The 24,638-nt window shown below is 37.5% G+C and overlaps 3 protein-coding genes and 1 long non-coding RNA gene across 4 annotated transcripts; 1 reads left to right on the top strand and 3 right to left on the bottom strand.

Annotated features, from left to right (window-relative positions):
* The first annotated feature begins 3,528 nt into the window (after window positions 1–3,528).
* On the top strand, window positions 3,529–3,955 carry LOC117627598 (late embryogenesis abundant protein 6). The gene is given in 3 exon segments (XM_034359755.1): window positions 3,529–3,615; window positions 3,702–3,753; window positions 3,756–3,955. Coding segments are annotated over 3 exon segments (339 nt in total).
* Window positions 3,956–4,303: 348 nt separating this feature from the next.
* On the bottom strand, window positions 4,304–7,833 carry LOC117628785. Its single transcript, XM_034361308.1, has 2 exons — window positions 7,295–7,833; window positions 4,304–4,825 (listed from the first exon to the last, which is right to left on the bottom strand). The coding sequence occupies exons 1-2, from the start codon at window positions 7,526–7,528 to the stop codon at window positions 4,592–4,594; spliced, it is 468 nt and encodes a 155-aa protein (XP_034217199.1). The 5' UTR covers window positions 7,529–7,833; the 3' UTR covers window positions 4,304–4,591.
* A 1,802-nt stretch (window positions 7,834–9,635) lies between these two features.
* Window positions 9,636–17,274, bottom strand: LOC117627513 (AP-2 complex subunit mu). The gene is made up of 13 exons (XM_034359634.1): window positions 16,818–17,274; window positions 15,487–15,664; window positions 14,793–14,883; window positions 13,821–13,915; window positions 13,557–13,646; window positions 13,430–13,478; window positions 13,215–13,353; window positions 12,041–12,157; window positions 11,314–11,404; window positions 11,088–11,230; window positions 10,674–10,788; window positions 10,116–10,160; window positions 9,636–10,041 (listed from the first exon to the last, which is right to left on the bottom strand). The coding sequence occupies exons 1-13, from the start codon at window positions 16,898–16,900 to the stop codon at window positions 9,961–9,963; spliced, it is 1,317 nt and encodes a 438-aa protein (XP_034215525.1). The 5' UTR covers window positions 16,901–17,274; the 3' UTR covers window positions 9,636–9,960.
* A 1,772-nt stretch (window positions 17,275–19,046) lies between these two features.
* LOC117628530 lies at window positions 19,047–20,625 on the bottom strand. The gene is made up of 4 exons (XR_004585958.1): window positions 20,417–20,625; window positions 20,261–20,329; window positions 20,085–20,153; window positions 19,047–19,336 (listed from the first exon to the last, which is right to left on the bottom strand). It is a non-coding gene; the product is annotated as an uncharacterized LOC117628530 (long non-coding RNA).
* Window positions 20,626–24,638: the final 4,013 nt, after the last annotated feature.

The raw sequence follows: 24,638 nt of genomic DNA, 5'->3' as shown, positions 1-24,638 counted from the left end.
GGGGTCCCCAAATATCACAATGAAGTAAAGAAAAAGGTGCATTAGTAGAAATATTACTTAAGGGAAAAGAACTTCGAGTTTGTTTGGCCATTGGACAAACATGACAATTATTATCAAAAGAAACAGACATGGAAGGGATAAAGGAAGAAAGTAATTTAAGACGAGCCAGTGAAGGATGCCCAAGTCGTTGATGCCAAAGAGTGGACGAAGAGGAGACATGGCAGGAAGATGGTGCTTGAGAAGCAGATGACATGTAGTAGAGTCCTCCATCTTGTTTACCCCACCCAATCATCTTCCCCGTAGCCAAGTCCTGTATGACACAAAAATCAGGAAACAGAATTATACAACAACGTAAAGATTTTGTGAGTTTACTAGCAGACATTAGATTGAGACGAAATGAAGGCACGTGAAGAACATTGTCAAGGGTAATGTTTTTATTAAAGAGAATAGTGCATGTGGAATCAATGGGCACTGATGAACCTGTAGGCAAATTAACACATGGCATACGAGAGGGATTAGAGTGAACAAAAAAGGAGGAATCAGATGAAATATGGTCTGTGGCACCACTATCAAGTATCCAAGAGTGAGACAAAATCGAATTAACAGATGGGGAATTGGGCAGACCTGCAGCGTTGGCAAAAGCATCGGTATTGTCAGATGTGGGTTTAGATAAGTGTACCATTGCTGCTGCCAATTGTTTGCATTGATCTACAGAAAGGCCACCCAAAATGTTTTTCAGATTTTGAGTGGATTGATCCACATGAGAACTGGCTGTGCTGGTCTGTTCAGTTTGGGCAGCAGCTGCTGGTGAGCTCACTTGAACCTGATTGGCATATGAAGATGAAGCGTGCCACTTGCTGCGGCCTCCATTGCGCGATGCACTCCCCGTGTTAGCATGTCCAGGCGGGTTGGAACCACCACGATAAAGTTTATGTCCAGGAGGATAGCCATGAAGCTTGTAACAACGATCAACTGTGTGATGATCCTGATTGCAATAGGTACAGTGCAGTGTGGCTTCACTAGAGATCGGTGTGCCTCTGAAACTGGTCTGATTTCCAGAACGATGGTATGAAGATCCGGCTCCTTTTTGGGTTTTCACAGCAGCGGCGATGGAGACTCCTTCGGTGACAGGTGATCCAATTTCCCGTTGTTTCTCCTCCTGAATGATTAGTGAATATGCCTCTCGAACACTCGGGAGTTCCTTCATGAGTAGAATTTGGCCGCGTACGGCATTGTACGAATCATTTAACCCCATCAAAAATTGCATAATTTGGTCCTGTTCTTTAAACTTGTTGTAGCTTTTCATTCCATCACAAGAGCAAGATGGTGTTCCCCTATAAGAGGTTAGTTCATCCCAATAGCCTTTAAGTTTTGTATAATAATTGGATACAGGCATCGAACCTTGGGTGTGGAAGGCAATTGCCTTTTGGATTTGGTAGATCCGTGGGGCATTGCCCTGAGAAAATCGATCTTCAAAGTCTTTCCAGATTTCGTGTGCTGTGTCTGCATAAACAACCCCTTCTGCCAAATCGGGTTCAACTGAATTGAGTAGCCAAGAAAGCACCATTTTGTCACACCTTTCCCAGAGGGCGAAGTCAGCCGGTTTCTTTGCTCGCGAAGGTGTTTCGATGGAGCCGTCGACAAAGCCAAACTTGTTCTTGGCTGTAAGAGCGATGATCATGGATCTTTTACATGTGGGATAGTTATCACCATTAAGGCGCTTGTTAACAAGCAAGAGCCCTGGGTGATCTGAAGAGTGTATAAAAAAAGAATTAGAGGTCTCGACGACAGAGTTTTGAGAAGACTCATCGATATTGCCCATGATGAAAGAAGATAGAGAAGAAACCTAGATGTTTCAATCAGAGTGAAAGAAAACAAAGGTTGCAGCGGAAATTGAAGAGCCACCACAAAGGTGCTCTGATACCATAATAAATTTGGAGAATGAATTGATAATTCTATTCAACGTACAGATACATATGTATATAGGGTTACAGCAGAGTTCTATTCTAGGAAATAAGATACTGCTATGCTAGAATTAAGGTTGACCCATATATGATGGGATTACAACAATTATGCTATATACAATCTCCTAAATTATAGGGATTTTATTCTCAACAAAGACGCTCTTCGTTTCCGCTGCCATGGGTCGGTTGAAACAGCTCTCCACGCTCTCCATGACTGCACGGCTAGTTCTTTGGTATGGGAAAATTTGGGTTGGTCCTTCTCTCTTGCTACATTACCTGATCATGATGCCTTAAGCTGGCTATTGGTGGCCTGGGATGTTCTCTCTAGTGCCCAACACTCTCTGTTTACATTGGTTCTTTGGTCTCTCTGGAATGCTCGTAATGCTGTCTTATTTGATTCTATTGTTTTGCCCTTGAACAAATTGTTTTTTGTGCAAAGAACTATGATGCCGAGTTTCAAAAGATTATACTTCTTTCTTCATCATTGAAGATCTTCTTTGCCAGTTTCCTGAAAACGGTGGCAACCTCCTCCTTCAGATTCTTTTAAACTCAATGTTGACGGTGCACTTAGTTTGAATTATGGCTTGCATGGCGTTGGAGCAGTGATAAGGGACTCCTATGGTCGTCTCTGCGGCGTGGTGGCAATGCATGCTCCAAGTCTGATATCGGTACTGGCTACTTAATTTTATGCTCTAAAAATTGGAATATCCTTTGCGGCGGATGCTTCCTTTTCTCCACTCCTAGTTGAGTCTGATTCCTTAGTGTTATCCAATTGCTTCTTGTTGATGACGTCTGACAGCTCCTTGCTTCATCGTCGTCCCTCTCTGTTCATTTTGTTCCCCGTCCTGCTAATGGAGTTGCAAATCGTCTCGCGCGTTTCAGTCTTTGCCAAGAGGATTTTATCCTTTTGGTTTACTGATCCACCACTTTGGTTACAAGATTGTCTATATGAGGACTCTTCTGTTAGTCGTGATGTTTGACTCTTTTGTAGTGTCTAGCATGTGTGATACTCTTTTCTCCTATGAAATTTTGTCCCATAGAGCTTTCTCTAGAGAGATTTTAACGAGGCCGCCAAATACATGTTGTCCCAATTGTACTGATTTGATTATCTAATGATATATCCTTTCTCAACCAAATAAAAATACTGAAAAAAAAGGTTGCCCATTTGAAGATGCCCATATGTACTTTAAAAAGTTATTAAGGATCTATGTGCAAGCTCCAGACCTTTTGTTTCCAACGTGGCAGCATATGAAAGGAAGGACCTGCATGCTGGCCACGTGTCGGTCATCTGGGCGTATCCCAGGATCTTTTGACAGTCCTTTCCTTTTGTTTTTCCGATACATAAAATTCATTTGCCTTATTGGAGAGTTCTGAGCTTCTTACCCACGTCAAACTAAAATCCTTGGTTTTTTTATTCTTCTTCAGCTTTTCACTCCCTACGTGCACGTCCTTGTCTTCTTGGAAATCAAGATTCAATTGGCTGGCTTGTTAAAGTTTTAAGTTTCATAACAAACAACGGAAATTGCTTTTGTGGTTTCTTTGTGCAGGATAAATCAAGAGAGAAATGCAGTACGCAAAGGAGAAGTTGAGCAACCTGGCCAGTTCAGCCAAGGAGCACGTAAATATTTACAAAGCCGAAGTAGAAGAAAAGGTACATTTTGCATGCATGTTTACTTTAAAAAAACTATGTTTTTGTTTGCAGGATGAGATCAAAGAGTGATGATATATTTGTTTGAGTTAGAGGCAGTAGAGGCAAGGACGAAGGAGGAGAAAAAGATGGCCAAAGTGCGGAGAAGGAAGCTAGGGCAAAGATGGAGCTGCATAAAGCCAAAGCCAGGCATGCGGAGAAGAAATTGAGCTCCAGGCAACCCCATGTTCATGGCGGCAGCGGCGGCCGCCACCACCACCAACTGCTTTCTGCCGGCACTCGCCATATGCATGGCCACCAGCATCTGGGAACTGCTGGTCATCCCACGGCTGGGACACACTAATTTCCATCTACAAATGCACGTGTATATTGAAATAAAAGGTGCTGTTATATAACAAAGTGGTAGGGTTTCTTTCTGTAGTTTTATGCATCCCTACTGATTTTGTTGAATAATACTCCCTCGTACAATACAAAATCACTTCGGTTTATGTCTGAATATTCACTACCCACTAGCTGAAATCTTCCAGCACAGTAAAAGTGTCATTACCAGTGCGGTGCTTTTACCGGTTGATCTCACCGGTAAAATGCACCCACTCAACCGGTAAAATGCACCCACCACCGGTAATGCGCACATTCGCACATAATGGTGGAAATCAAACAAGATATTGAATCTGATCACAGAAAACGCAGGAAAACATAGAATTAGTGTTTCCACTACCTGTGTATATTACTGAATTATATGAAACTATTTAAATTCGACTCCTAGTTGTAAATCCACAAACGCAGTTCAAATCCTTGAAGGAACAGATATACTTAGACAACCCCTAGACCTTAAGTACTAATACAATGGGATCTAGTGTTCCACAGTTCTGATTCGCAGAAGAGAAATCGGATGACACTCAAAAATTTAAACTGACCACAAAAAGGAAATCAAAAACCCAAAGACGTAAACCTAAATTCTTCTAGGTTCTAGGTGTCTTCATATCCACTGTGATCTACCCCGGTATTCCACACGCTGTTGGATTTTCCCGTCCGGCGATAAGACCTGAGTCCTCACTTTAGCTGGCTTGGTACTGTATTTCACTTCAAACCTTGCCAATGCCCTATTATTTTCTGTACTAACTGACATCTGTGGAAAAACCTCATCAAGAAACTCATCTGCTACATCTCCATCCTCATCTATCCTGAGTCGCTTTGCATGCCATCTTAGACCCTGGTTGCAGAACAAATAGGAGATCAAAAAATTTTACCTGCTTTGCTCTAGCGATGGAGATAAATATGATCCAAAGTAAGTGCTCGTACCAAAAACAACAACAAAACGCTAAAGTGTTATTGTTACAATAAGGGAGAACATTTTCAAACTTGGAAAACAGCAAACCATTATCTTCTCTTTAATTCTTTAATAGATGGAAAACCAAAAATCCAACCAGCAACATACTATTAACAGGACAAGGCAGGAAGGCATAACACTCAACCAGTCATTGGACGACACTTCATTTCAAAAGCAACTTGGCAACTGGATTATCTCTTAACTTCTGGTTCTGTATTACCTTTTCATCTCCTTGCTCTACAGCATAACAGACCCATCCAGATCAATAACATAAGGAATACTAAAGATTCAAATTACCACAGGATAAACTACACAACGTGCAACCAACAAACTACAAACTTATGAAGCAAACAACCACCCACATAAAACGATTCCCAAAAGGCACTAACACCTGCAAAATACATTTCCTTGAATAAAAAACAGTATACAATCTCTGTGAATCTGGGATTATACATAAAGACTGAAGGACTATTTGAGCATCAGGCATCTCATTCAACATAGTAAGTCTAAAGCATAAGAAAACAATAAAATTTAACCAATAAAAAAACATCGGTTTGTTTGATAAGAGAATTCATTACAAAAAGCTGAGGAAACCATGCTCATGACAGAACCAAGGACAGCGGGCTAGGGGAAGAAATTCTAATCCCTACATTTCAATACACAAATCAGCAAATCAGGGAAGACTGATGCCTCATACAACAATTTTAAGGGTTATGTCGCTGGTCTATGATAGTCAACTTCAAAATGGATCCCTGACTTCAGATCTCCCACCCTAATGAGAAACAAGCAATTCTGCAAAGAGAAAAGGAAAGCTGACTAGACAGCTAAATATGCACTTTCTACCAAGGCTATCTCCAACCCTAGAGGACTCAAACCCATATGTTTTGAGGTTACATCCAACTTAGAATAATATATTTACTTATTTTTACCTTTGGATTTAAATTTCAGATGTTGGATTTTATTTTATTTTATTTTTTTTCCCATTGATCGACACAAATTTTAATATCAGCCGCTGATTTCAAGCCTTTAGGTTTGAAAAAAATAATTTGAAAGCAGCCCATTTGAAATGCAGCCATTAAAGTGCAATTTTTAAGTTGCCTAGGCTTTGACACACGGCCAGCAACTTGGGGTAGTGGGCAACAGCCCATCATTTGCTTCGAATGAGGCCCCGCGTGGCTCTTGTTTGCTGCGAATTGGGCCTCACAAAAATTCCAACTGGAGTGGAATCTGGGGCCAAATACCGCCCCATTTTTCAGTCAACCCAAATTATCTCTCCCCCCACACCCCCCTCCTCTCTCCAAATACCGCCCCATTTTTCAGTCAACCATGGTTTTGCCTCCCATGGTTGGAGAAGGCCTAAGGGATACTGTGATCCTCAAAGGAAAGCTATAGGCAGAAACAAATTGTCCCAAGTACAAACAACCCAATAGGTAAAGGACATTTCTAGACTTAAAAAAAGAAAAGAAAGATAAAAGACCGTCTAGAGAGAGGTTGCACATTCCAAGAATCATCACCTGTATGCCTCTATCAAATACAGACTGCTTCCGAAAGAAGAATAGAACTCTGGTGGCATAACTTAACACTTGACCATTCCAAAGGCAAAAGAAGGGGAAACAATAGAAACAGTTCTAGGGACCAATGCCATTCGGAAAGGGTGGCCAGCCCTGCTTAGAACAGTCAAGTTCGACTGGGCTTACGCACATTTAGACACTTATGCAGTCCCCTTCAGCTGACTTCTTCTAATGTAAGCTCCAAGCACCAAGTCCTCACTCACGGAATATGCATGCTTAAGGAGGGTTTGCTTAAGTAGGGTCAGGCAGCCATTGCTGCCTGATGGGAACTTCCCCCATATCGTGCTATTCACTTTCAATGTCTTCATGTTGCATGACCTCTTAACATTATACGGAAAATAATTCCAAATGGGTTCAATTGAGTCCTACAATGAACAAACTGGAAATGAAGATTAGATGCCCACTCACTCATCCTATGATCGAATCTTCAAGCTCCAAACTTTTGTTCCCAAATTTGAAATACCACCCACTACACTCAAGTCCCTCAATTGCTATCCAATAACTGATATTCTAAATTCTGCTCACCTACAAGTCATGTGCCCATCCCATTACAATATTTCTCACATTTTACTATGCAATCATAGTGGATGACAGTTAAGGCCAAATTCATAGATGCCAAGCAATCGAACTCTACCAATTATTCATAAACAAAACCCTACTAACGCATACTTCAACTTTTGGGCAAACGTTGTAGATTAATCTAATGCTGATCCAACAATTCAATTCATCAATGGAAATGAAGGTTTTGAGAGATAGAGAGAGAGAGAGAGAGACGATTTACCTGGACACCACCGTCGCCGGAACGACAAGGAACGAGAACGGGGCCGGGAAGATTCCGGTCAACGGCGACTTGAACCGGAACGCTGAAGCCTTTACGGGGAAGCCCAGTTTCTTGGAAATTGGCTCGGTTCTGGGCCTGGTTATCGTCTTCGTCCTCTTCCTCGTTGTCTTTGACTTCGTGGCCGTCGTCCTTCGTAAACCCTAGCATCCCCGCCATCTTCCTAAGAAACCCCATCTGCTGAACAATCGCAACTCCAAAGGACGGCGTATTGGAGCCGGCAACGGTTGCAAAATGGGGTTAGCAGGTATTGAATTCTACAAGTGTGAAACCCTGAGAGAGAAGATCCCGTACAGTTGAGTGCCGGTCGATGGTTTGCTGATGCTTTAATTCGTTGTGTGTGCGCTGTTATTATAAATTTTTTCTTTTTCTTTTTCTTTTTTAAATTTATTTTTTGCATGTGCATCAGTGCACACGACTCTCGATATCAATTTAAAATTCAAAATGTGATTAAAGAAGAAAATTGAAACTCGAAATCGCCTTTCAGAATTCTTGTTCGATTGGAGGAGTAATTACATTTTTGGTCATTAGGAGTTAAGGTTGAATTTCATTTTGGTCATCGAACTTTTAATTTTTTAATTTTAATCATCAAATTTTAAGTCGTCAGCAAATTAAGTCTAATTAGAAGTTAGGTTGAATTTAATTTTGGTCTCTGAACTTTTAATTTTTTTAATTTTGATCATCAGACTTTAAATAATCAATTCCAATTGATTAATTCCATCAGTTAATAACAACGTGATGTGTAAGTGCATGGGCAATATTGCCATTTCTTCCCAAACATATCCGACTTCTCCACCCGTCTAGAGAGAGGATGCCCTTCCATGCATCTTACCTTTCTCTCTCCTCTCTCTCTCACTCTCTCTGCCCCTGCCCTTTTTGTCTCTTCCCCCTCACTATTCCCTCTCTGTCTCTTCCCCCCTCTCTCTCTCTTTGATTTGAATTCCGACGAACCCAAGCCACCATTCTTATCAACTAGCTGCCGAGAGGTTGAAAGAGAGTAGAATTACCGGAATAAATCCTGAGTTTATTTGCTCGAAAATTGACATGCAAGTTCAGAAATCAAATTAAACCACTTGGGTCTTGCACTGTCAGCTAGAATTCCCATTCTAATTTCAAGTTGAACATTGGCTATATGGGTTTTTGTGTTTATGCTGTTATGGGTTGCTAGTGATTAATTGGGATTTTGGTTTTGATTTTGTTTGTGTAATGGGATTTCATGTTCAAGGCCTTGGTTGGATTTGGTTAGGGTTTTATTTTTTTGGGTTTAATAGGATTGATGAACATTTAAATCGAATTTTTGGTTGGTGTGTTATTTGGATTTGAAATTGATTTTGGTATTTGGGTTCGGCTCTTTTGGAGAAATGAATTGAAGTTTTATATCTTATTGGTATTGGAGGTTTTGATTGAATTGAATTTTATTGAAATTTCTTATTTCTATGGGTTTTGATCTTTTTGGCGTGAAATTGTGTTTTTAGGTATTGTTGGTTGCTGCAAATGCTGCAAGCAAGCTAGACCCTGAAGCAACCACCAGACTTGGAGGCCTTTTGGCTAGTTGAGGGTGTGGGTGGGTATGGCTGGTGGTGGGTTTGGGTGGTTATGAATGATGGTGCGGTGGTCGGTTGCTGAGAGAAGAGAAAGAAAGGAGGAAGGATGAGGGCATTCTTTGGGGATAGAGATGGTGGATGGGGGTGGGAGAAACGGGGGATGGTGGCTGGGTTTTTTTGTTGTTGAACTTTTTAGTTTTTTTAGTTTTCATTTTATTTATTAATGGTTTAAATTATGGATGTACAATTTTGCCCGTACTTAGGACATGCAATTAAAATTTTGGATTGGAATTGGTTTCATGTGCTAATTAAATGAGATGCTAACTTGCCCTCTCGTGTACAATCAAATGCAGAGAACATGTAAAAGAGTATCCAACTTCGGAAATTAGAAACCAAACAATAAGCATAACGTGAGCTAATCAAATGAGATGCCAACTTGGACAGATTATAAAGGTCAGAAATTTTAACCATGCCATCAACCCATCAACTTAGACTTATATTATAACACGTGAATGTATTAGATGCTGACTTTGTTTACTGGGTTTTCAAAAAATTAGATTATTAGGGGGATAAAGGGTTAAAAGGTCAACATTTCTATCTCATTCTATTGTTCGTTGGAAGTTTGTAAGTATGGATTGAATACACCCGATTGAATACACCCCTCCTTGGGCTCAATTTGTGTTGCGTATCGTGTCATTTTTACAATTATAATTTATAACTAACTCATCCAAACCATCATAAATCCCACTTACAATCTCTTCATCTCAACAAATAAAAGTTGTGCCAAACCGCAACAAATGATTGATCATAAAAAGGAAAGTAGAAAAATAAAATAAAAAATTGAAGGCTCAATTTACCAGTTCTAGAGTAAGCTAGCATTTACAACAGGATACAAGACCACAAACAATCATATTGACACAAATTATAACATGAGCAATTAAAATCCCTATGATTTATGCTTCTCAAAACATAACTCCTGAATAATTCCCACTCAACTCAATTGTATAAAATTCCAGCATCCACCCTAAAATCCTCTCAAGTCTTCACAACAGCAATCCCATGTCTCTAGCACCTAATCTCGTATGAACCGGCTTTGGTGATATAGCGGACCCACTCAACAGTGTTGTACCCACTCTTTTCCCATACCTGCAGAAAATCGATGAATAAATGCAACATTTTTTACAGAATGCATACTAGTGTTGACAGGGCAAAGCCAGTACCTTGAGAAAACGGACACGTAAACCAGATGCTGTGAACATTGGAACCTGTGTACACAATAACTCAATGAATCACCTTCTTTAAAGAGGTGGACGGGGAGAAGAAACAAGATCAAATGCCATAAAGACATACATGAAAACAGAAATTTTAAACGTAGGTCGGGAAACTGTTCATCTATCAGGAAATCCTAGGTCCACCACTGATAATAGGCAATATACTAGAGACTTACTGTGCAAAAAACATGAACACGCAAGCAATATTTCCTTTTCACACGTGAACAGCATCCAAGTAACATAGGGATCAAAATTTTAGACGGTAAAGAAAACAGCATGTATAATTTCCATATGTGCTTCAGAAGATATACAAGTAGAGCAAAAATTAAAACCTAAAAACTAAAAAGTATTAGTTTTGAAATGCATAAACCTAGCTGCTGATTGTTTGGGTTTTGGTCACATTTTTTAATTTTTAATTTTTTCTCTAATGATGCACTACCTACTAAAGTGGAGATGAAACAATTGTCATAAGAATACTGGAGTTAGCAGCAATGATTAGTTAGGCACCTGGAACTCCATCTGAATTGGTGGTCTTGTCCAAGATTTCTTTTCTGTCATCGTCGAAATCAGCTCAACTTCTGCACTCAAGGTTGGCTCAGTTTGTCCTGGAAATTTTCTTATCCTACAAAGTCACAAGAAAGTTGAATACAGTGAAAATAATGCACGCATTTCAGGCAGTCAAAAAGGCTCCTATAAGTTTCATATATGCCAGGCAGATTTGCATACTTTGAACCTAGAATGGTACCTACCCCAACCCCATATCTAATCCCACCTTTTTTACCACCTAAGCCAGCGTTCAGGAGCTACTGAATTAAAACAATATTGCAGTTTTTTCAACAGAAAATTAATATTGCAAATCTTAACAAATTAAATAGTCCACAGAATTAGAACTCAATAAATAAACATACTACAGACACTCACTTCCAAACCAAACAATCAATAGCAGCATTGTATTTTGCTCGACCCGAAGTCACTTGAAAATTTGTCTTTGCTGTTTGTTTTGGCACAGGAATTTTGATGACAACCCCAAGAGCAAACATTTTTGCACCAAAGACACTCTTTACCTGAAGAGAAGTAGCGCATATAAGTTATTTTCCAAGCAACAAACATCCAAAAATAGCAACCTTTAACATGAAAAGTAGCAAACCTTAACATTTACTTCAATGCGAGTTCTACCAAGTTCCTTAATTGTAGGCAATACTCGGAAGGGAAGGTTCACGCCCTCAGTAATACGGTACCTATTGCACATATAACCAATCACAGAAGTAGGCCTTATGAATACAATTAAATGTATACAACTCTGCTACGCAACTACAAAATTTATCTGGTATTAAAAGAAACTCTACCTATCATTAAGATTTATAACAGTGATATCAGGCTGTAAATAATACTAGTAGTTTCACATGCATTCCACATGTATAAGATTGCTAACTGCAGAGAAGGTACTAGTAAAGAATACCAAAAATTGAGTACAACCCTATAAAAGCTATCTAGGACTTTTGTTGGTTTATAACTTTAACACCCAATAAAATTCTTCTGTCAAAAGAACGAAAGATGACTGACTGAAGTTAGGAAGCATGAGTCACAAACCACCTCCCCTTGATATGAAAGCATACAAGATATAAACCAGAACATCAGATGTTACAAAGTAGCGGCACAATTGAAACTCCTCGCAATCACAGACAAGGTTATATGGCAAGCTCATATTAAAATCAAGTTCCCTCGAGTTGTGACATCCATTTAAGGGACCATTTAATTTGTCATAATGCACAATGTAAAAACAACATTATCGTGAAGTGAGCTGGTCCGAGCACCCTAAGAAAACAGTTAAATTCACACCATAAAGGACAACATTAAAGGAAGTAGGGGCTTACTTCATTAATTCAAATTCACCATCAGGTGGCACAAAACTAACTGTCTTCTCTGAGTTGAACCTTGTCAAGTTTACACATTGATGGAAAGTAACATCGTCGAGCTCAATGGTTTTACCACTGCATAATAACCAAGTTTAAAATAGAAAATAAAAAGAAATAAAATCATGTACTGTCAAAAACTGACATCACTCATTGAGAGTGATTTGCAATATCTTGATGAAGGCAAGATGCAATGCTTGAAATACAGAACAGATCAACTATAAAGGCAAAAAAAAGGACACCGCAAAGACAGATTTAAAATTTAACAAAACAAAAAGAGAACAAAAATCACTGACCGGTAAAAATAAGAGTTTTTATGGCAATTGGTTAGTTCTGAGGTATTTATGAGGAAATTGGGCAAACTGTTCAAAGGCATCAATTTGTTTTGTCAAGTTCTTTAAGACCTTAGATTACATACTTGTTGTGGCTACATAGAGCATGTTTTGGTAAGTGAGTTTGATCCCAGGAGCTTGATTTGTGGTGAAGGCTAGAGACTTAATTTTCAACGAGGTGGAGATTGATGTAGTGCGACTCAATATGAGGAAAGCAATTTACTTGGACAGCACCTTCCCTCGCAACGCTTCCTACAAATAGGATTGTTGAAGTTTTCTAAGAGTGAATGATCGCCACAATTAAGAGAGAACCTATGAGCTTCAGGTGCAATTGGTATTCTCCATTGAGAACTGAGACCGCATAAGAGAGCTTACTTTAGTTGATTGGACGGACCTATCAGTTTCTCGTTGTAATTATATTTACTCTTTTGGTTTACTGGATTATCGTAGTCTTCACCCACATGTGCATTGTCAAGTTTAGGGTGAACCATCCTAAATTTTGTGATCCTGTGCTTATGTACTTTGCTTTTCCTCTTCCATGATTCTCCTTCCTGTGCTAGGTTTGCAATGTTTGGCTGGGTAGTTGAGTATAGAAATTACCCGAATGCCAAAAGCTGGTAAGGACGTATTCCCATGTGCCACTCTAATAAAACGAGCTACATTTGTTTTCAAAGGAAAAGTGACTATAAACAATATCAAAGGGAACAGTAATTTGGAAACGAGATACTAAGCTAAGAAAGTTGATGATTAAAAAGATAAGATAGAATCAAAATAACAGAACAGAACTGTCAGCCATTGAATACCTTTTAGTCGGACGGGATTTGAGTTGTGACTCTTTCTCAAGGCCAATTTTATCATTCAAGCCCAACTTCAAGTCGGGCATTCCAGAGAGGAAGCATTTCATAAGAATTTTCCCGGTTACATCACAACGCAGCACACTACCTATAGTCACCAAAATCGCTTATGAGTAACCAAATAGACATTGTTCATGCAACTCATTCAAAAACACCTTCCCCACCTTTGGAAGACATAAGAAGATTTACACTTTCCACAATATCCAAGAAGACCTGCATTGAAAAAATGTTAACAATCTAATAGAACATACAATAATGAATGTAAAAAAGAAGTACAAAAATTTAAATCACCTCATTCTTTTTATAAACAAGGCCCTCTCTGCGCCAACCAACAGCACCTGTAACTTGTAGAGTTGCATTTGGGACTGGTTTATCTGTAGGCTTTTGTTTTTTGGAACACAGTTGAAAAGAAAAAATTGATCAGAAACTTATATCATGATATACACATGAAACAGCTACAATCTTCTGTATATTATCAGAAAAAAAAAGTCCTATGAGACTTCATACACATTAGCCCTACCATATCCTGAACCTGAACCATTAGAATCATCTTACCTTAGAAGAGAATGGCGAGCGCACTCCTTCTTGAGTGATGTAAAGCTTTAAAATTTCTGGAGAAAGATTCTGTGGATAACCAAAATCCATAATTTCTGCAATTTAAGGGTACAAACTATTCAGACATTCATATGATGAACTCTCAATATAAATGATATATTTGACCTTCTATTGTAGAACATTGGTTGACTACAGATAAGTGTAATTAGAAACAACAAAAATAGCTGAAAAAGATATAAAAAACATGCATGCATTTTCATATCATAATCAACAAATAACATAATGGATGCTTACATGAATTCAGGCATGGTCAGTGCATGCTGCAGCACATGAATTTATAGACCAGAGACAAAATAATGCAAATTTAACTCAATGTTACTCATTTCAACATCATCATATTCCATACAGCTGAATATAATAACCAAGATCACAAATAATTAGAGTTCTTATCCAGGATTGTTGGTGTAGTAGTTTCCGTGCGGGGAAAAGGCAAACAGAGAACCAAGTGAATCATTATTGTGGACCATTTCTCTTTACCTTCTTTAAGTTTGAAATTCATGATATTCTCAGATAAAGATAATGGGTCCAGAATGGAGGGCATCAAGTGAAATATACATCATCTACTAAAAAAACTCGTTGCACAGAGCCATGTGTTCAAATTGCACAACAATTGTTATGTTACGCCATTTTACAAAGCAACACCATACTGCGTTGGATGTGTTGAGAACAAAACTAACAACAGTCGCATATTCTTGTGCACAACAAATATTACGACTAGCAAACCCTGTCATATTGTAAGAGGATGTTGTGTATGGTTGAACTATGTGTAGCAAACCCAATTTCTCTTCTACTTTTCAACTTTTTTCCTTTTTTAAAGTGCAAAGCATGTGTAGGATACAGTTTTGTCTACCACACAATAGCTTCTGTACATGCATGGACACAGTATAGTTAAAATTTTGTTCAATGACATACCGTCCAACAGCTCATAAATCAGAACAAAATTATTACGAATTGCATCTTCATCAAAAGCCCCACCAAAATAAGATTTGAACAGTGCAACAGCCTGCAAGCAGAATAGAGTACCATAATCATCTACCACAGTTAAGACTACTTTTCACAGGTTCACATAACAAACTGTAAAAACACATTACAGATCTAAGTTCTCCAACCTCAGCTCACAAGGTGGGTCTTACTATTATAAACTTGTCTAAGGTAAGTTAAAAACCTTTATGGGCAGACCTGTATACTTGTTACATAATATGGAAATCTTTTTAGCATTACCGTGCAATGAAAACGAAATTAATTTACTTGGTCCATCCCCCCTTTGGATTGATAAACAACACAAGATATTTCTCTACTGACTGGTGAAAGATAACCAATAAAGATTTCACGGACCCGTTCCATAAAAACATTAAAACAATAAAGCTGTAAGAGAACCCTTTAACAGCTTTGGTCCTGTCAAATTTTTCTGAATAAAAACTTAGAATTCAGAATACGATGCAAGCTTCTTGAACATGTTTAGCTAACAGATAACTTGAACATGTTCAGCTACCACGTAACCAAGGGTAGAGAAGATCCTTGCATCAGATCATCAATATAGAAAGTCTTGAAATCCAAACAGGAAAAGGAAATCTACATAGACTTTAGATGATAACATCGTCATTACCTCAACAACGAACTTGAATGCACAGGCTACATTTGCATTGCTGCTGACTACAATAACAATATAAACATTGCTGATTCTCATGTAAAAGAAAGAGCATCCACCAATCTGCCGAACAGGACATGTTCCAAGTTCTTTTGTTTGCATTATGTGCATTCGGAAAGCATCCACCATATTTCCCCTGAAAGAAATGAATTGTTATTACACACTAAAACTTTAATGAACTTTTACTTACGAAAAATGCAGCCGACAACAGAACAACGAGCACCAGCATGTATGGTCTAAACACATGCAAACAGAAGTTCAGACCTGACAATAGTATTTCTTGCACCACCCTATACCATTTTATGTGAGCTTAGAACCTACCCCAAACCCTCCATGTTGCCTTCTCGAAGGCCAAGTAATTCAGAACAGTACCTTTCTACATATGGTCAAATAAAAATACCCCACAACAGCAGTAAATACTAATCCAGAAATATTAAACATTAACAGAAAAAACATGGTATGTGCCTGCCTGCCCGGGCCTTAGTCCATAAGGTAATGAGTGTGCTGTGGTTGAAAGTAGCTCTTAGGATCATTTCATAAGACACAGAGAACCGATCCTATGGAAAATCATTGGATCTCAAAAAAATTGTACAAGCTGACTCAGAAGGCCTCACTCTTACACTGTTGCATACTACATATACATGAACAAAGAACTAGATAACTTGTTAACAAAAACCTGCAAAAAAGAATTAAAAGAAAGAAAAATCCCTTCCCGAATGCCTGTGATTCAATTTTCATAAATACACAAGAAGTGAGCGCCATATTTACCTAAATCCATAACACAATCAATTATTTAATGAGTACCTAACAAGCCTCAGCCCCGTCCATAAGGAACATTTTACACCAAAAGCAAAAGACAAGCTTAAGCTTAAGTAGTTTCATCTAAGTCTTACAACACCTAAATAAATAGCAAAACTTACAGAACCACCAGTTAACTGCAAAAGTATTGAGAACAGCAGCAGCTAGGCCAACATTTGTATGAAGAATAACAAAATAGAACTATGCACCATTTCCCACTTTCGATCTAAATTTCATTTCTCTACATCTCAGAATGACAAAAGCACCTTGTCCCTTACAAATTTCAACAATTACAAACAGAATACCCATTGACCAAAAACCTTGTCGCAATACATAAAAGTAACTTTCGGGCCATACCCAGATACAATAATCCACAAATATATAAATGTAACCCAGATGCAATTATACAGAGATATATACATTCAACCCATTTCTTAACGATATTATACAGACCAATTCACAGTACCCAAAAGCTGAGAGAGAGAGATTACCCAACATCGTCACGATAGAGGCGGTTGATGAGAACATCACCTCGGAGGTTCAAGAAGTAAATGGCGGAAGCAGCCACCGGCATCTCTGATCCAGTAGATCAAGACCCAAATCAACTGATGAAATGGGACGGTGACGGGACTGGGTCAGCTGTCAGATCTGCGAGATTTGAAAAGGGACGGCGGTGATTGCCAGACGAAGGCAATTCCAATGGTCTGTTGGTTGGTGGTGTCAACTGATAGTTTGTGAATTTCGTCGGTGAGCAATGTAAACAACTGTAGACTGAAAACGAAGAACGTGAAATAAGAGAAGTTTTGCGTTTTCAAGATCAACAAGTCGCGGAGTTGCAATCAGAGAAGTTGGTCTTGCCTTCTAGTTTTGCATATTTGGATTTCACGCGCGGCAGCTAGCATTTGTTGAAAACTTAAAAACCATATATCCTAGCAGACATGAAACAATAAATTAAAATTCAAAAATCATATAACCTAAGCTTAAGTGGATTTCGCCAGTTGACCAAAGCAAAGAGCTCAAATTTGGGTAAAAATATGTTAGCTTCATTTTGTTTGTTTATTGAATAGGTTGTTTTGACAAAAATTACCGTTTAAAAATTTGACGCATGACTAATTTCACATGAAGTTTTGATGGTATACGATAAAATGGACTAAATTAACATGTAGATCATATTGATTGATTTGAAAGTTTAAGCACTGAAATAAGGACTCTTGTTAAAAAAAACTCTCATGCAACAGGGATAGTAAAAGGTGTTAATCTCTAACTAATAACAAAATAACACGTGAGATAATTTTTTTATGTGTCATTGTGTTATTGGTCAAGATAACAAAATAGTGTTATTCCCGTTACAAGAAAGTATAGGGTTATTCCCGTTACAAGAAAGTTTTTTTCCTTAACAAGTGTAAGGATCATTCATAGTAAAAATCCATAATAATAATAGCAAGGGTTAACTTTAGTTTATTACACTTTTAACATCTAAGTACACGCACCTTTCGAAATTGGTGTAATATTATTAGGTGGTTAGATTGGTTGTTGAAGAATTTGTTAAGTTTTGGTGTGGCGGCATGTGGTAATCTATTAGGGCATGTTTGGTATGTCTCATTGTGCCTCATTGGACTAGACTGTGTTAAATAGCACTTGAAACCCATGTTTGGCAAAGGAATGGATTAACTTAAATGAGACTATATTGTCCAACAATTTAAAAAAAAAAAGGGGGACTAGTGTGTCTAATATAGAGAGCCCGAAATTGGGAACACAAAATAGCTAGCGTGTTATTTTGAACACGCGAGTCCAATGGATTTCCTTGGCTTGAATCAAAACCACACCACCATAGACAATCGACTGTGGCAGAACCCAAAGCCCAGTGTTGCCCCAAAATTTCTTCTCCCCTAACCACCACCTTCAAGCCATGCACACAAACCAAACGCCGAGAATCCCAAGCCACCCACAGATTCATCTCCTAAGAAGCATGGATCTGGTAAAAATAGCTGAATCTTGATGCAAAAATTGTCCTTTCATAAAATTAATAGTTGGCCTTATAGTCGGAGTGTCTAGATTGGATCTTTTGATATTAAAGCTCATGGCACGTCCAGGATATGCACCCATCAATGTCTCTCCCAATCCTTAACTATCTTTCCATGAAGAAACAATGATGATGAGATTGTTTTGATTTAAAACCCAACATATCCAGCTGAGAGAGAGAAAGAGAGAGGGAGGGAGAGAAGAGAGAGAGAGAGAGAGAGAGAGAGAGCGGCGCTCACGAGGAAGAAGAAGATATGTTTGGGTGACGACTAGGGCTGGGCACGGTTCGGTTAGGACCGGTTTTAGGGAAAAAATGGAACCTGATCCGATAGTGCAGACCGGTTCGGTTTGGACCGGTTCTGCTCAACATCCATACAGAAATCCGAACCAAACCGGACCTGTCCGGTTCCGGTTCGGTTCCTGCGGTTCCGATTTTTTTTTTTTTTTATATAATTTAAATTTTAACAAATCTGCCCAAAATGTATTTATATACTAACATACCCCAAATTTGAGGTTCCATCAAGCTTTCAACACATCAAAATGAATCCAACTTCAACAAAAATACAATCCAAATTCAAATGAATCCAACTTAAACAAAAATTCAATCCAAAATTCAATCCAACTTCAACAAAAATACAATCCAAATTCAAATGAATCCAACTTCAACAAAAATTCAATCCAACTTCAACATCATCAAAATGAATCCAACTTCAACAAAAATACAATCCAAATTCAATCCAACTTCAACATATAAATTACAACCCAAATTAAATCAAACTTCAACAAAATAAATTACTAGCCAAATACAACCCAAATTCAACCAAATATACATTACAACCCAAATTAAATTCCTCCTAACATTGAAAAGTAGTTGGAGCTATGGTGCTAGGTGTGGATGAACTCATAATATCTACATAAATCCCTATAAACTCCTTCTTTCTCTGCAACTTGTTCTTTCCCAGTAGAGCTCCAAGACAGTCAGAAATCCCTATAAACAACAAGGATCAACATACTCACATTAACACTTTGATTTACAACCCACTTCCACTTGTTGGGTTTGTTAAACCAATATATCCATTTCTTAGGACAATTCTATCTCTTAGGAAAGCCTCTGATCATGATTCTGCTCTGGACTAATAAAAAAAATCAAAGACTTCCATTAAAAACAGAAACTGCAATCACATGTTAAACAATTTAGGCAGGAACACTTTGCCTTTGGGAAATCATTAAAAATCCATTTTGATTCAAAATGGTGTGAACATTTCCAGATCACACGTAGACATATAAAACTTCAACATATCAAAAGTTCATCGAATTCCGAGTTAAGGAAGCCAGTCAAAGACTAAATCCAAAATAGACTAGGCTGCAGAGTTTTCTATTTTCTGCAGAATAATGCCAACTTCGAAAATTTGCCAAAAATCCAATTTAACTCCAATTTGAATGAAATCAGTTTTGAAATACTCATCGAAATGTCTATTTTTCACACATAAAAAACCCAGTTTAAAACGTAAGTGTGAACTAGGTCATTCTGTCCAGAACAGAACACATACTCAGATTTCTGCATAAATGCAGATTCTGTCAACATCCATCTCATTCTTTGACATTCAGTTCTAAGCAGCTTTGAACACCAGAACAGTCCCAAATTCAAGATAAAAAATGGCTATTATCCTCATAAAACTCAGAATTAACCAACACACCCAACTACCAAGGCCACAAACTTGAAAGTAGAAACTTACCCAACTTCCACTTCAACCCAAAAATTACTCTGAGTTCTCTGTAGGTTCAGCCCAAGGTAGATTCTTCACCTAGTGTACTTGCATATCATCAAATAACATCTAAAATCACTTATACAATCTCACTTAAATCAATGTACTTTAGAATTCCAGCAGCAAGTGTGGTAAACAAATCTTACCTTAACAGCTCCAAAGTAATCCTCAACCTTCAATGAGCTGTCCAGCGACCACCATTCTCCCAAACCACACTTGGAAACAAGATATTAAAGCCTAATCAGTCACTAACTCAAAAAGAGGAGATTTTCGAAACTTAACCAACTCCAAGAATGGTTTACCTTTCTTGTAGAGATCGTTCCTACGATCCAAATGGCGGGAACGGCGCAAGAATTGGAGTTGTAGAATGAAAGTTGTGGTAGAAAGAAGTTTGAAGGAGGAAGAAAAGATAGAATGGGTTTCTGGAAAGGGAAACTCGTGAAGTAGGAGGTGAAGGTGATGTGCTGGTTGAGAGAGAGGTTTGGAATCGGTGGCTGGTGGCTGGTGGCTGGCTGGCGGCTGGCTGAGTGAGTATGAAACTAAATGGGAAGGAGAGGAAAGAACGAAGAATGAAAAAACCCAATCTGAATTTGGTGTAATCCTGTGTGTGCGCTTCCTATGGTAGCAGCATACACACCCAATCAAAATTTGACAGGTATGAAAATATATATAATTTCAAATATAAATATATATAATATTTAAAAAATATATAAATTAATTCTATTGGACCGGTTCGGATTGGACCGGTTCCTTAGGATGGAAAACCGGAACCGGAACCGGTCTGAACCGGTTCGGTTTGGATTTTTCTCGGTTTTTGACTTTTTTGGTCAACATCGGTCTTAAGTAATGGTATTAAAATGGGCTTTGGGTAATGATATGTTTGGGGTGAAAAAAGCTATAAATGCCTAAAAATATTAAGAATAAAAAAAGAAAGCACAAAATGCTACAATATATTTATAATTTTCAATTTTTTATTTTAAAGTTATATATAGTTTTATATGTATCTATTTTTAGGTTAAAATTTCTTATTAAAATTAAATATTAAAATAATTATTTTTTAGTTCGACACAGCACCAAACATAGGTCTTCACTATTTTTACAATCCAGCTTCTTAGTCTGATGCAGCACCAAACGTAGGTCAGTACTTAATCTAACTTAAGCCAATCCGAGCTAATTCAAGACAGTCCCAGGATTTAGTCTAGTCCATAACAGTCCGTCGTACCAAATGACCCCTTAAGGTTTTACTCTATGAAGTTGGTCCTCTCTCTAGGCATAGAAGTGCACATACTCTTCTGATGTGTACATTAAACTACAAGACGTATTAGGATTCTTAACGTGCAAAAATGAAAGAGAGAGAGAGAGAGATGTTGTTTTAAACTCTCATGAACAATTTTTCAATACATACAATGAGTTCTTTTTTTAGAAAAAAAAAAAAAAAAACACAAGTGACAGTCTAAACTACAAGGGGAGGAGGTTTTTTCATACACACACTATTAAGGTGTCATGAGGATTTAAACCTGAGACAACTTATCTACAAATCAATGCCATTTTTCCATTCAGCTAGACCATGTTAGCTTAAATGAGTTTTTCATACATACATAATAGTTTCCTCAAGGTATATTAAATGAGAAAACATGGGAATGCTTTTAGCAAAGATGAACATAACTAGTTCGTATAAGAGTACGTCTTTATAGTCAACGGGGATAGCCCAGTAAAAAAAGACCTTAATTTGTAGATTAGTGGTTTTAAGTTCGAACCTCCATGGCATCATAGTAGTGTATGTGAGAAATTACCCCCTTCCTTACAGTTTAGACTATCATTTGTACTATAAAATAAAAAAAACAAAAAGAGTATATCTTTTTATCCAAAAAAAAAAAAAAAAGAGTACGTCTTAAGTAAGTTTGCAATTTCTTCCATTTATTTGACTTTGTTAATCAATGTAGTCATCTCCATCTAATTTCCGTTGAAAAAAAATTTGTAAACTTTTTAAAAATTAATAGAAAAAAGCTAAAGTTGTTCAATAAATTCAAAAATTCAGTTTTAAAATGAAAAATCAATAGAGAGATATGCAAATAAAGAGTCCCGTTCTCTTGGACCCCTGGGGTCCAAGAAACTTGTGGTCACCCACCCTTAGATTTAATCCAAGGGTTAAGAAAAATTTGCTTTAAAATATCTTTTTTCTTTTACCTTTTAAATTTCACTTAACAAAAAAAGAAAAAACTAAAAACTAAAAACCCAAAATCTGTTTTTCTTCCTCCCGCTGCCCCCACGTTCTGCTTCCTCCCATTGTTGCAGCAACAACAACTCCGACTCCGGCGTAGCCAGCCAAAATCCAGAGCGACTTATTCCCTCGCACTTCAACAAGGTCAGTTTCATGTTCTTATTCAGTTTTGGCCCCAAATTTTCGGATTTGAAATCATGAACCCATATTTGGGAATTTCAATTGGATTTGTGTTATTTTTTATTTCTTTTCCCAATTCATTCGCAATTTCTAGAAATCAAAGGGTTTATTCTTTTCCCAACTAGAGACTGATATTTGTTCAGATGCGTACAAGGAAAAGTTACATAGTTCTGAAATAAAAAATAACACAAATCCAATTGAAATTCCCAAATATGGGTTCATGATTTCAAATCCGAAAATTTGGGGCCAAAACTGAATAAGAACATGAAACTGACCTTGTTGAAGTGCGAGGGAATAAGTCACTCTGGATTTTGGCTGGCTACGCCGGAGTCGGAGTTGTTGTTGCTGCAACAATGGGAGGAAGCAGAACGTGGGGGCAGCGGGAGGAAGAAAAACAGATTTTGGGTTTTTAGTTTTTAGTTTTTTCTTTTTTTGTTAAGTGAAATTTAAAAGGTAAAAGAAAAAAGATATTTTAAAGCAAATTTTTCTTAACCCTTGGATTAAATCTAAGGGTGGGTGACCACAAGTTTCTTGGACCCCAGGGGTCCAAGAGAACGGGACTCTGCAAATAAAAGCCAGAAATGAGTGTTAAGCACAATAAACTATTGTGATTAATCAAAAGACACTATAATTTTTATAAATTACTTGATTTTCTATTAACTAATGCATATTGGGATGGATAGTCGTCATCCAGGTTGTAGTGCGAACAAAAAATGTCGCCTCTTCCTCCATCTCTCCTGCATTCCCCTCTCATGTTTTGAAGCTCATGTTGAAGACTATATTAAAAACAATGGAAGTGAAAAAAAAAATTAGTGTAATTGTGGAATTATGAAATCTATATATGGTGGCAAATTATGAATTTGGTAAAAATAATTTTACCTTACCCTCTTTTCATTAGCACAATTACAACACATATAAACATGAATACATTTCCATAATCCCTATCATTCCTAAAATTGCATATTTTGAACCAACTAGCTTTTAATCTAATAGAATCTCTCTTCTCAAATCTTAGAAGCACTCTTAAAGTTCGAATTCTCATTCTTTGTTAATTAAAAGAAATTGCATATTTTGAAGGTAGTTCATATTCTACCACACAAAGTGGCATCTTTCTCTCGAAAATAGAACACTTCCCATATTTTATGTCAAAGTTATTTTTTCTATAACATTATTACTATTATAAATAACATGAATAGTCGCATATAATATGTTGAAGTAGGTTTTCTTTAAATTTTTTTTTTATCTTCTTAAAAATAAATAAATATATATATAAGCAATCTCTGCTTTGGCCAATTGACTTAACTTATATTCACTCACTTTTTTTTTTTTTTTTTTATAGTGTACCTTAGAAATTTGTTCGAAAAATGTGATTTGTATGGGCAGTTATACCTTAGATTTTTACCATCTATATATTTCTTTCACAGATGCAAGTGATGTGAATACTTCTAAAACAATTGCTATGTACAAGGAGTACAAAATTTATTACCATTTCGCTTGTTCGTAAGAAAATCTCGTTTGTAGTAATTAGGAATAAGGGTTATTGACCGAAATGGTCCCTCAACTTTTGCTCCACCAACTAAATTTTTCATTTCAATGGTCCCTTAATTCTTCATTTTGTACCAAAACGGTCCCATCGTCAAAGTCTGTTAATATTGCTGTTAAATTTAGAGGTAAAATTATCCATATTAATACAATAATTAAAAATTAAAGGAAACTATTATAAAAACTTGTACCTAATTTTAAATTTGAAAAAATTGAATCTCACCACCAACATTGCTTTTTTTTTGGCTGACATGGACTTAAAAAGTAATAATTTTTTTCTCTATTGTTTAAATTAATTTAAAATCAGATAAATACAAAAATAAATAACAAAAATTAAAAAAAGTAACCCCAAAACAAACAAACCCAGCATTACCCCAAAACAAACAAACCCAACATTACCCAACCCCACCTCTCCAACATTACCCAACCCCACCTCTCCAACCCCGCAACCTCCCCTCACCTCCAACCTCTCAACCTCCCCCCCTCTCAACCTCCACCCACCATTACTTCACCACTCCCAGTCGCTCTCACCGTGACCCGCATCCTCCCTCTCTCCCAAATCCATTACCACTCAAAAGCTA

Source organism: Prunus dulcis, chromosome 5 (genome assembly GCF_902201215.1).
Source record: "Prunus dulcis chromosome 5, ALMONDv2, whole genome shotgun sequence".
Classification (NCBI taxonomy): Eukaryota; Viridiplantae; Streptophyta; class Magnoliopsida; order Rosales; family Rosaceae; genus Prunus; species Prunus dulcis.
Note: the sequence above shows the minus strand (reverse complement) of the source record. Positions and strands in the feature narration are given on the sequence as shown.

Bases quoted from the DNA above. Each gene is read 5' to 3' on its own strand.
- LOC117628785 (XM_034361308.1), bottom strand. From the start codon at position 7,528: ATGGGGTTTCTTAGGAAGATGGCGGGGATGCTAGGGTTTACGAAGGAC. The intron at 4,826-7,294 runs GTAAATCGTCTC...TTCTGCAACCAG, and splicing joins CCGGCGACGGTGGTGTCCAG to GGTCTAAGATGGCATGCAAA.
- LOC117627513 (XM_034359634.1), bottom strand. From the start codon at position 16,900: ATGCCGGTGGCTGCTTCCGCCATTTACTTCTTGAACCTCCGAGGTGAT. The intron at 13,647-13,820 runs GTAAGATGATTC...AAAAAACAAAAG, and splicing joins GCTCGCCATTCTCTTCTAAG to CCTACAGATAAACCAGTCCC. The intron at 12,158-13,214 runs GTATTCAATGGC...GTTATTATGCAG, and splicing joins AAATCCCGTCCGACTAAAAG to TGGTAAAACCATTGAGCTCG.